This window comes from Prionailurus viverrinus, chromosome X (genome assembly GCF_022837055.1).
Source record: "Prionailurus viverrinus isolate Anna chromosome X, UM_Priviv_1.0, whole genome shotgun sequence".
Taxonomy (NCBI): Eukaryota; Metazoa; Chordata; class Mammalia; order Carnivora; family Felidae; genus Prionailurus; species Prionailurus viverrinus.
The window spans coordinates 55,558,828-55,572,209 of NC_062579.1; the positions used below are offsets into that span (position 1 = coordinate 55,558,828).

A 13,382-nucleotide genomic window follows, 5' to 3' on the forward strand; every position below is an offset into this window, starting at 1 on the left:
ATGGGTGCCTGGGTGGCTCAGTCGGTTCAGCATCTGACTTTGGCTCAGGTCATGAGTTGGAGTCCCACATTGTGTGAGCACAAGCCCTGCTTCAGGTGCACACGAGCCCCACTTCTCTCTCTCTGCCCCTCGATCACTGTGTCATCTCTCTCTCAAAAAAAAAAAACTAAAAAATAAAGTCATGGATAATATTGAGAATTAAGTGCAGTTCAATCAAGAACTAGGAATGAACTCTACATGCAGTATCACTTAAAGCAAAGTTCCACGGGAGTAAAAAAATACTTCTTTGTGAATTTCACTGTCAAACACCACGGGTTTGCTTTCTTCACTGTATCATAAAACTCTTCTAACTAATGTTTTATTGTTTTTGCAATGTGAAGTAGCATTTCTACAAATGAAGTAACAGAAAAGGGGGAAACTGGAACAGATAAAAAATGAAGATAAAATATAGGTTACAATGAAGTAATAACCAGTATTACAAATAATAAAATAAAAAATAATTAAGTTACTAAAGGGCTGGAAATAACATAAAAATAACAAAAAACTATTGCAATGGATTATAAATAGGAAATTTCAATTTATTAGCTGAATATAACTCCTGTTCCCTCAAGTATTCTCACACATATGAAAATGAGAGAAATTCACAAGTCACCTGGGTTCACATCATCTGTCCTCAGTCTGAACAAATTCTATGCTGACACAGATTTGACATAGCTCTCCTTTTCACATCTCCACATTCCTAAAAATATTCACACTTGGCATTTCTTTTCAATTTCCTATAGTACCTCTCCCTAAATTATAGTTTGTTACAATATCTCCTGAATAGTCACCAATGCATTTGTACTTTTAAAGCCATCATTAATACATCTGATAATTTTTATAGATTTCAAATTCTATGTTTATATTTGAACATTCAAAATGGTACACCTTTTGACTATGGTTTACCATTCATATTTACAAAGCATTCCACTTGAAATGTATGGTATTCTTTCATAGAAGACTAAGATGGACCTATGTAGATTATGGTCAGAGACTATACTAGACAGAAGAAAGGCAAATGGCAAAGTGGCAAAAATAATATCTGAGGCAATGCCAAAACTCTATAACTGCAGATATTAACTCACACTCAATTAGGTTATTTTGAAGTGGTGTTCCTGTTAAAATAATCCTCCTCCTTGATCGTATAGAATTCATAGCTTTTGAAACAGCAGATGCTTCATTTTTCAGAATATGGCCTTCATCACAAACAACAAAGTCGGGGCCTATAAAAATGTGTAGAAAAAACAACATTTAAGCTGAAAATGTAATCCATTTAAGTAAATAAGTTAACCCTTTAAAGTGCTGCTCTTGTGGGAATAAAACAACACGCTCATAAGAACAGTCATGTTTTATCTGCTGCTATATTTTGTAATGTGGCACTAACTAGTATTAATTATATCCCAACAGTAAAGTACTACTACAGATGGTACTTAAGATTCTCTGAATAAGAATATAAAAATAAAAATAGAAGAGTGTAAAGATCTCTCCAACATATTTAAGGTATTTGAAAAAACAAAATATATTAATAATTGGAAAACAGTAGCTAAAGATATATTACAGCACAACATATCAAGTTAACACAACTGCCTAAGACTAAGCAATTCATATATACGTGAAAAGACAAATTTCAAGCTACATTTTAAGAAATACTGTATAAATCAATTGGCTATGCAGTATCTTCCATGTAACTTATTCCAAATAACTAATACTCTTTGCAGGGAGAAAATTTAATTGATAAAAGACAGATAAATTGATTGTTATATGGCTACAGGATGGGGGAGAACACTTTTCCAAGCTATAAAAGACCTTACACCTGAGAGTAACGTCTTCAAAAGAAATACATCCACTTTCATAACATATTATTGCTTCCTAAAGCATTGTTTATACACAATTTGCTTGCTGGTTAACACACATACTACTTTAAATATTGATTTCAACAAAAGCAGTTGTCAAATTTCTCCCCATCTGTTAGGCGTTGGAGAAAATTCATCTTCTACATGATTTCAAAAGTAAACATTTCAGTATGATTGGCCAAATAATACAATTATTATTCAGTATTCAGATGGGGCTACAGAAATATTAAGACATTTTAAAATTACTAATATACTTTCTAAAAACAAAAATCTACACATAGCTTTGTATTAAAAAGCTACATACTGGTTTCTTTTGAATCCTGAAAGTTTTCAAGAAAGAAAAATTGTGTTTTACACAAGTGACTTAACTGATTTTCACCATCTAACATTCAGTGTCATGAGGGTATGCTAAAACAGGTACTCCCATACAATCTTTGTGAGCGTCTAAATTACCATCTGACATTTTGGAAGACAACTTTACAGTATCTATTAAAATGTAAAATAGTGTACCTTCTGACCCATTATTTCAATTTCTGGGAATTTATCCTAAAGATATACTTCGGCAAGTATCCAAAAATACATAAAAATATTCTGTGAAGCACTGGTTGTTATGGTGGAAAATTGAAAACAACCTAAAAGCTTACCAAAGGGTGTTAATAAAATTATGATTTAACGGAATGTTGCAGAACTAAAATTAATGATATAGATATCTATGTACTAACCTGGAAAGACATGCCAAAATATATTAAATAAAAAGATGCAATGTGCAGAATGTATGTTATGCTGTTTGTATTTAAATTTTTTTTTTTCTTCAACGTTTTTATTTATTTTTTTGGGACAGAGAGAGACAGAGCATGAACGGGGGAGGGGCACAGAGAGAGGGAGACACAGAATCGGAAACAGGCTCCAGGCTCCGAGCCATCAGCCCAGAGCCTGACGCGGGGCTCGAACTCACGGACCGCGAGATCGTGACCTGGCTGAAGTCGGACGCTTAACCGACTGCGCCACCCAGGCGCCCCAATGCTGTTTGTATTTAAACAACCACTTCAAACAGGGTGATTTTATCTATGTATACATATATGTAGCAAAGGACTAAACCTGCCCAGCCTTTGCCTTCAGCAGCTGGGAGGTAACCTCTAAACTTGGAATATGCTGCCTGAGAAAATGGTCTTTGTTTACTTGGATGGCTTAGGACACACACCAGATAGTCTAAAAAGGTGAATTATCGGGGCAACAAGGCCTTTGGCATCTTCTTGACCTTTAGAAGGGGGAAAGACTAAGATCACTCACATGGGTGGTCAAACATGTCTTTGTGACCAAGCCCAAACTCTAAACACCAAGGCCTGGATACGTGTGCTTGGTTAGCAACGCTCTGTATGTACTGTTACACATCATTGCTGGGAGAAGTAACTGCGGTCTGCTCATTTCCACTAACAGATCAGTAGGATTTCTCCTGGATGCCCTGTGACTTTTCCTGTTGCTGATTTTAATTTGTATCCTTTCACTGTAATAACCAAAACAGCTTTTCTGAGTTCCATGAGTTCTAGTTAATTACTGAACCTGAGAGTGGCCTTGGGACTCTAAACACTGCAATATAAAAAACATGCCTGAAAAAACACCCACACAATCTTCTTTAAAAATGGGCAGAGGACCCAAAGAAGACATGCAAATGGGCAACAGGTACACAAAAAAGACCTCAACATCACTAATCACTAGGAAAATGCAAATCAAAACCACAATGAGATATCACCTCATACCTGTTAGAATGACTATTCTCAAAAAGACAAGAGATAACAACTGTTGGTGAGGATGTAAAGAGAAGGGAACGCTTGTGCACCATTGGTAAGAAGGTAAATTGGTGCAGGCACTATGAAGGTTCCTCTAAAATTGAAAAGTAGAATTACCATATGAAACAGCATTTCTAATTCTGGGTATATATCCAAGGAAACAAAATCATTATCTCAAAGAGATATCTGCACTCCCACGTTCAGCCAAGACATGGAAAAACAACCTAAGTGTCCACTGACGGATGAACTTTTATTTTTTAATATATACCTTTTCCTTCTGTTTGTATTTTGCTTAAGAACATGTATTGCTTTTATAATTTAACTTAAAAAGGACTATTTATTAGTGTGGCAATGGAAGGCAAGGGGGCCCTTTCCTTAGTAGGGCTATCTGAGCGAATAAGAGTAGGAAGACAGAATAAAAGCAAATATACTCATGAATAACCCTGAATCAACAAAAAAGCTAAAAGATGTTATTCATATTCTGTTTACAAAGATAGGAATGTACATAACACTCTAACATAAAAAAGTTTTAAAATCTTAAGAAGTTTTAGGGGGCCTGGGTGGCTCAGTCGCTTAAGTGTCCGACTTTTGATTTGGGCTCAGGTCATGTTCTCACAGTTCTTGAGTTCGAGGCCCTGCATCGGGCTACGCACTGGCAGTGCAGAGCCTACCTGAGATTCTCTGTCTCCCTCTCTCTCTGCGTAAGTTTAATAATCCTGAATATCTACTTTCTGGAAAACCTCATTCCAATGATCTATGAATGAAGTGGTAGGATGTGAAAACAGCTATATTTAGAAATCATAATAGAAAAAATAAAGGGAGAATGCAGTCATGCAGTTCTGAAAAGGGATATAGCAAGAGGCTTGAAGAAAAGTTCTTCTATTCAAAGATCAAGCCTGAGTGAAATAGTTCAATACACCATGGAAATCTGTCATTATTTTATTTAATTACCTAGGTCTATTTTATTGTTTAAATCAAATAGTACCTTGAATTAATATTGTGTGTATATATAAAGGACTGAAGTACTGATAACATGCTACAAACCAAATAAAGCTTGAAAGCCTTATGCTAACTGAAAGAAGTCAGATATTGTATGATTTCACTTTTATAAAATGTCCAGAAATATTTTTATGAAATCTCCACAAAAGGCAAATCCACTGAGACAAAAAATATGTTGGTAGTTTCCAGGTGATAGGGCATTTGAAAGTGACTGCTAATGGGTACAAAATTTCTTTTTGAGGTAAACGAAAATGCTGTAGGGTTCAACAAAATAGTTGTGATAGTTACATAACACTGTAAATATACTAAATGCCACTGAATTATACTTTAACATGGTTAAATGGATTTTATGTTATGTGTATTTTTACCACAACAAACTCTAGTCATTAAATTAAAATGAGATAATGTAGATTAATACTAAAGCTACCACAATGAATAAATGCTTAGTGTGACTTAACGTTAACTGTACTATGAATTAAACAACAACAAAAAGCTAGTAATGAGGTTATAAAGAGATAACTCTATTCATTTGTCAAAACCCATTAAACTCTACATTACAAAGTATATACTTTCATGTGTACAAATAATAAAACACAGAAACTAACCTAAGTGACTTTAGAAAATAACGTTTTAACTATAAATTATTAAACTATAGACAAAAACAATCATAAACACTGTACTATAGTGGTTAAATCTGTTTCTCACATAGAAACAACTGTGAAACAATATGGTTAACAATTCTGAAATTACTTTAGTGTGTAATGAAACTGAACAAATAAACGGATGGCAGGTGGCTGGAGCCAGAATTCCCATAGTTGGAAAGACAAGTAACAGATTAACGATGAAGGTAAAACTGAACCCTATGACACTGGATTAGAGTCAAAGACACCATTACAAAATCAAATTTATCTCTATACACACACACAAAGGGATAGATTTGTGCATAGACATAGATTAGTACACATATCACCTAGTTCTGTCTGCTTAGAGGACTTAAAAGCAATGATACTCCAGTAGTAACAAACACTACTAAGCACCAGATCTTGGTTTGTAAACACTATTTTACAGTAAGAGAAACCATGGCACATTACTGAAATGGTTAATTCTGGGGTAGGGGGCAGAGACAATACAACATGAGCCTGGAATACCTTATAGTACCAGAAAGTAATGAAGTGCTTAAAACAACAACAAAAAGAATGAAATATCAAAGGGATACACGAACCAATCTACAAATGTGAAAGAGCTCCCAATGGCCAAATAGTAACAATTTGAACAGCAAAATAACATTATAGTCTAAAATATAAACTAATAATAGATTATTAGTCTATACTGCTATAAATCAATGATTGATTATATAAAAAGGAAAGGACAAATATTTCTTAAAGAAAAATTCCAAATTTTACGTGTAGATACTGGCCACTAAGGGAGACAGAGCTTAATCCTAGCCTTCCCCTAACTTGGGTAAGCTAGACTTTGTGACTGACTTCCAAAGAACAGGGACAGGTAAAAATAACAGATCCAGTAATGTCATGTCATTCTAATGTACTCCTGATATGATTGTGATAAGAAGGGTGTTTCACCTCTGGTAAATTTTTTCAAAAACCTGTAACTCCAAACTAATTACAAGAAAAACAACAAATACACACTAGTGAACATAAAATAGGATACTTGCACAGTACTCAAGACTAACAAGATAATGAAAAATAAAGATAGAAATTGTCATAGACCAGACAAAACTGTGAAGACAAGCCAATTAAATGCAATGTGGTATACCCTGGATCAGATCCTGGAATAGAATGCAAACAAGAAAAATGGTCAAATTCAAATATAGTTTGGTGTTTAGTTAACAATAAACCAACACTGTATCAATTTCTTAGTTTTGACAAATCTACCATGGCAATACAACCTGTTAACATTGGGAAATCTGGATGTAGGGAATATGGGAGCTTTTTTTTACTATCACTTCAAGTTTTCTGTAAAAAATTATTCTAAAGTAAAACATGTTTAAAATGTCACTAAATGATTTACATGGAAATAACAAATGTTACTCTTCACATCATGAGCTTTAATTTTTTTAAATGTATTTCCTCATGAACAAATCACAATATTAAGCGTTTGAACACTGTTGTTTTAACTATTCCAAAGCAACTTTCTGAAAAATATGCTGCAATACTATTCACTAGCTTAAAGTTCTCTGACAATAAAACCACCACAGAACTTTGAGACAAATATTTTAATCACGGGAGAAAGATAAACTCATTGAGCCTTAGATTTACAATGGCAATGTTACTTTGGTGCATGTTAGTTACATCATTACCTAAAAAAAGAGGCAAAACAGTACAAACATTTAGTTCTAAGATTAATAAGGTCTGAGAATTTAATGTATAACATGGTGAGTATAGCTGATAACACTAAATTTAATTGTAGAATTAAAAATTGCTAAAAGAGTAAAACTTAAATGCTCTCACCAAAAAAAAAAAAAAAATGGGGTGAGTAAATATGTGAGGTCATAGATGTGTAACTCAAAGTGGTGAATCCTTCTGTGAGGCAGGAAGCTAACGGGCAACAGGAGTATGGACCTTAGACGTCTTGATGGAGAGCCCCAACCGAGGACCACCCAGGGACCACCCTATTCCACCCATGTAACAGTCAGTTTGCAATTACAACATCCCAACAGAGGAAGAGTTAAGTTTGTTGTGCGTGTTGCACTTTTGCAGAAAGCAGCTGCTTGTCCTTATTTGACCTATGTCTCTAGAATAGAAATAATGCTGTGGTTTCCTACCCCATAAAGGTGTTTCAAATACATATTGGGAAAGGACATGCATAGTTGGCTAATTATTATATAATCCAGGCCTGTCACTCAAATGTTGCAAACCTAGGAACTACCCAAAAGAAAAAACTGATATAAGCCCACACCGAGGAGTTTCAGGGCCTCAGTCTCTCTGGAGTTGCCAGCTTCTCCCTTGGAGTGTACTTTAATAAAAATTTGCTCTGCTTTTCTTTCGTTTCACTGCTCTGTAATTATTTAATGTGGCAGCGAGAATAGCAAGCCACTTTCCTTTTCCATCTAACTCTTGGTAACACTTCCAAATGTATTTATATGTCAAATCATCACATTGTATAATTTAAGTATCTTACAATTCTGTGAATTACACCTGAAAAAAATGTAAAAAGAATATAATATAAAAAAATAAATGAAAAAAAGGTAAAGTGATGGATTCTAAAGAATACTGTTACTCTGACAGTGAAAATTACATTTTCTCAACACACATCTAAAGCCTCAATAAGTGTCTTAATGTAATTAGATATGTTAAGATAAAGTTTAAAAAGGAAAAAACAAATAATTAAAAATTAATTCATTTTGTGGGGCACCTGGGTGGCTCAGTCGGTTGAGTGTCTGACTTTGGCTCGGGTCATGATCTCACAGTTTGTGAGTTCGAGCCCCGCATCAGGCTCTGTGCTGACAGCTCGGAGCCTGGAGCCTGCTTTGGATTCTGTGTCTCCCTCTCTCTCTCTGACCCTCCCCACCTTGCACTCTGTTTCTCTGTTTCTCTCTCTCTCTCTCTCTCTCTCTCTCTCTCTCAAAAATAAATAAAAGGATTAAAAAAAATTAAAAAAAGTAATTAGTTTTGCAAATAGTATAACTTGCTGCTTTTCCAAGTGCCAATTAAGAATTAAATATTTGGATCTTAATGTCCTAAGGTTAGACAGTGTTGCAAATATTAACTTTCCATAGTGATGACACTTCAAAACACAGTGGGGGGGACCATGTAGCAATTCTTCTAATGATATAAAGTTGGGAAAGAAACTTAAGAACTGTTTTCAGAGTATGGAGAGAGGTCTTGTTATCATCTAATATTCAGACAGCTGAAAGAAAATGCAATTGTGACATAGGTACCTAATGTAATTTTACTTATTAACAAGATCTCCCATAAAAACTTCAAATACTTCCAGACTCAACAACTGAATTCTGAACAGCTGGCAACAGTAAGGGTGCTATCACCTTAATAAAATTTTACTAAGAAAAAAAAAAAGAAGGAAAAAACCTGAAGGCTAAACAAAAACCAGCTACTTACCAGTTGCTCAATAAAGTAGTTACCTGTTAAACCGAACATCAGCAATTTTTTATTCAACTTATTTATCTCAGTGTCTTTTAATATATTACCTGGATCAACCAAAGCTTTGTTAAAGATTTCCTTAAGTTTCCTACTCTTCACATTCCTTCCTTGAGCAAGATTTCTGTACATCTCATAGCCTATGATCATAACACCACCATCTTCTTGCCACCTCTGCAGCATGTAGCTTCTCTCCTGAGGACGTTTCACAGTTGCTAATTCAGAGACCTTTTGTGAGAAAATAAAGATTTTTAAAGGTAGCTATTAGGAATGTAGGAATACTACTTATTCCCATGTAAATATGCATCCTTAATAATTAAAAATCCTTTTCTTTTACTATATGAATTTCTTGCAGTTATTTTAATAAGAGAAAATATTTAAAATGTAATACCTCAAGCTTCTCATCATCTTTTAATCCTTCCTGCCACTTTTCAAATTCATTCATCCAATTCAAAGCGGTATTAAGAGGACAAACCACTAAAGCTGTGCTGAAATCCAATTTGTCACACAAAAGAACCGTATGAAGAAAACTTACCACCTACAAAAAACCAAATTAAGTTAAAGAACCGTATGAAGAAAACTTACCACCTACAAAAAACCAAATTAAGTTACCATCTTCAACTAAAATATCAGTAAAAAAGTTAAAATAAATGAAACAATCTTACGATTTAATAACTTGGTTTTCTTCTACCTTTAAACAATAAAGCAACCAATCAAAGCTCACAATGTCCAAACAAGGCAAAGTACATGGAAAGAGATATTATAATATATAAAAAGATGGAGTTTGACTACGTAATATATAAGGTTCTTCTAACCTTAAAGCTTCATGATCCTATGATCAATAATAATAATAATAATATGAATATAAGAAGTAACCATACCAAAACTATGACGAAGTCGCTGGTCTCCACACAACGTCTATCCCCACAAATGTTCAGAAGCTACCATCACCCATTCAGAAGAGAATTCTGCTATGCAGTACTTTTAGTACTTTTCTATTTTCAGGTGTTCTAACTTGATACCTTGGGAAGATCGAAGCAGAGTACAAGGACCCTAAGCTTGCCTTATCCCACAAATACAACTAGATAACTATCAAATCATCATAAATACCCAAGAAACTGACCAAAAGCCTGGCAGGATAAATTCTACAACTAAAGGTAAAGAAGAGGCCACACCGAAGAAAGTAGGAAGTGTGGAGATGCGGTTTAGGGCAGAAAAGGGTCATGGTCGCTGTGGCAGGGAGGGAGCCATGGTTACGGAGAAGGGTAAGGGACAGAATATCACACAGTAAAGCAGACAGGGAAAATGAATCCCCACAGCAACTGGCTTAGAAAGGGAGGGGCTGAATTTCATGAGTTCTTGAAAAAAGCGGGGCTTAAGTTTTAAAGGTCAGCAGTCATCGCTAAAATGGAGCCCTGAAGACACTGTGCTGCTCTTGAAGAGAAGGCAAACAGCTCGTGGGCATACAACATGGAAAGAACGAATTGAAGAGCAACTGGAGCACACAGTGGGGAAGATATATGCTTATCTCAAACCACATCCCAGCACTCACCAAGAGACCCCTCCAGGAACAAAAAAACTGGCCAGCACCATTTCTCTGTCCTGACCCTGAGCATAAGCACTGGCACTCCCTACCTAACTTATTTACAATAAGCCCCCAACAACAGCACTCCACTGGAAGCACCCCTCCAAGTCATCCCCAGACCAGCCCAAACCCCTGTTCACACCATGCCCCTGACCAAGGAATTTTCATGGTCTTGTTTTAGCAGCAGTTGCAACAGTTCTCATTCCACAAGCAGACCAGAGCACACCTAGTTAAAACTCACCATATTCAGACCATGGACCAAACACTGCTAAGATAAAGAGAGCCTCTGCAGACAACTGGCCTGAAGGATAAAGCAGCCAGGACAAAAGAGCAAAGCACACGCAGCACCCATTGGAGTTAGTCCCAGAAGCAACAGACCCTGGGGAACATGGGACACTATATGGCACAGCACTACAGGACCTCTTCTTCATAAGGCCATTACCCTAAAGAACAGGAGATGTAGCTTACTTTTCTAACACAGTGAAACAGGCACAGAGACACAGACAAAATGAGAAGACAGAGAAATTTATCCCAGATGAAAGAACAAAATAAGGCTAAGGCCAGAGATCTAAGTGAAACAGATATAAGTAATTAACCTAAGAGAGAATTTAAAGTAACGATAAAAGGATATTCACTGGACTTGTGAAAAGAGAGGAAGACATGAGTGAGACCCTTACCAGAGAGATAAAGAATAACACAGCAGAGATAAAACTCTCAATAAACAAAGTGAGAAATAGGCTCCCTGGAATGAAGAGCAGAATGGAAGAAGCACAGGAATGAATTAATGACCTAGAGGACAGAGTAATGGAAAGTAATCACGTTAAACAAAAGAGAGATAGGGGCGCCTGGGTGGCGCAGTCGGTTAAGCGTCCGACTTCAGCCAGGTCACGATCTCGCAGTCCGTGAGTTCGAGCCCCGCATCGGGCTCTGGGCTGATGGCTCAGAGCCTGGAGCCTGTTTCCGATTCTGTGTCTCCTTCTCTCTCTGCCCCTCCCCCGTTCATGCTCTGTCTCTCTCTATCCCAAAAATAAATAAACGTTGAAAAAAAAAAAATTTAAAAAAAAAAAAAAGAGAGATAAAAGAATTATGCAAAATAAGAACAAAATTAGGGAAATCAGTGACTCCTTCAAACATTAATAACATTTGTATTTATATAACCCCCAAAAGAAGATGACAGAGAAAAGAGGGCAGAAAATTTATTTGTAAAAATAATAGCTGCAAGCTTCCCTAATTTGGGGAAGGAAGCAGATATTCCAGATCAAGGAAGCACAGAGAACTCCCAACAAAATGAACAAAAGCAGACCCACACCAAAACATATTCTAATTAAATTGGCAAAATATAGTGGAAAAAAAACAACTTTTCAAAGCAGCAAGACAAAAGACAACAGTGACATACAAAGGAAAACCCGTAAGGCTATTAACAGCCTTTTCAGAAGAAATGTTGCAGGCCAGAAGGGGCTGGCATGAAATTTTCAAGGTTCTGAATGGGAAAAAATCTGTAGCCAAAAATGCTCTGTCCAGAAAGGCTATCATTCAGAATAGAAAGAGAAACAGAGTTTCCCAGACAAACAAAAACTGTAGGAGTTTAATGACCAACAAACCATCCCTATAAGAAAATTAAAGGGGACTCTTGAGTTGAAAGGAGAGAAAACGTGACAGTATAAAAGTAGGAAACACAAAAGCATTAAAAATGAACATCACTGTAAAACATCAGTAAACGAACAAATAAAAGGATATAAAATATGGCACCATATACAGAAAACATGTGGAAGAGAGGAGGAAACAATTGGTTTGAACTTAAATGACCATCAACTCAATATAGACTGTGATATGCGGAAGAGGCTATAACAAACCTAATGATAACCATGTATCAAAAACCACCAATAAACATGCAAAGAATACAGAGAAAGAAATCCAAATATATTAAAGAAAATCAGAAAAACAAGAAAGAGACAAAAAACAAGAAATGATCAGAGAAAATCTTCAGAAACAATCACAAAACAAATAATAAGATGACAATAAATACATTATCTATCAACAATTACTTTGAATGTAACTGGACAAAATGCTTCAACCAAAAGACACAAAAGGACAAAAGGGATAAAAAAAAAAAATAGGACTGATCTATATGTTACCTACCAACAGCCACATGAGAATGTCTATTCTCACCACTTTTATTCAACATAAGACTGAAAGTGCTAGCCACAGCAATGAGACAACAAAAAGAAACAAAGGGCATCCAAATTGGCAAAGAAAAGGTAAACTGTTCACTATTTGCAGATGACATACTATAGAAAACCCAACAGATTCCACCAAAAAACTACTAGAACTGACAAATGAATTCACTGAAGTCACAGGATACAAAATCAACATACAAAAATCTGTTGCATTTCTATACACCAATAACAAAGCAGCAGAAACAGAAATAAAGAAAACAATCCCATTTACAATTGCACCAAAAACAGTAAGATAACTAGGAATGAACCTAACCAAAGAGGCAAAAGATCTATACTCTGAAAACTATAAACTGATGAATGAAGCTGAAGAGGACACAAAGAAATGGAAAGACATTCCATGTTCATGGATTGGAAACACAAATACTGTTAAAATGTCTATACTATGCAAAGCAATCTACACATTTAATGGAATCCCTATCAAAATGCCACCAGCATTTTTCAGAGAACTACAACAAATAATCCTAAAATTTGTATGGAACCACAAGGAACCCAAATAGCCAGACCAATCTTGAAAAAGAGAGGTAAAGCATTACAATTCCAGACATCAAGGCATATTACAAAGCTGTAGTAATGAAAACAGGATGCTACTGACACAAAAATGAAATATAGATAAATGGAACAAAATAAAAAACCCAGAAATAAACCCCAAATTATATGGTCAATAAATCTTGAACAAAGCAGAAACAAATATCCAAGGGGAAGAAGTCTCTTCAACAAATGGTATTGGGAAAACTGGACAGTGACATGCAAAAGAATAAACCTTGACC

General features: G+C 35.6%; 1 protein-coding gene across 12 annotated transcripts in view; it reads right to left on the reverse strand.

Annotated features, from left to right (window-relative positions):
- The window catches only part of ATRX (ATRX chromatin remodeler), a 327,458-nt gene that overhangs the window by 109,026 nt on the left and 205,050 nt on the right, over window positions 1-13,382 (reverse strand). For all 12 annotated transcript variants that reach the window (XM_047843355.1, XM_047843349.1, XM_047843345.1 and 9 more), the window contains 3 exons: window positions 9,185-9,331; window positions 8,844-9,021; window positions 1,125-1,262 (listed from right to left, as the gene is read on the reverse strand). In XM_047843355.1, the coding sequence (XP_047699311.1) occupies window positions 1,125-1,262; window positions 8,844-9,021; window positions 9,185-9,331 (463 nt within the window). The remainder of the gene's footprint in view (window positions 1-1,124; window positions 1,263-8,843; window positions 9,022-9,184; window positions 9,332-13,382) is intronic.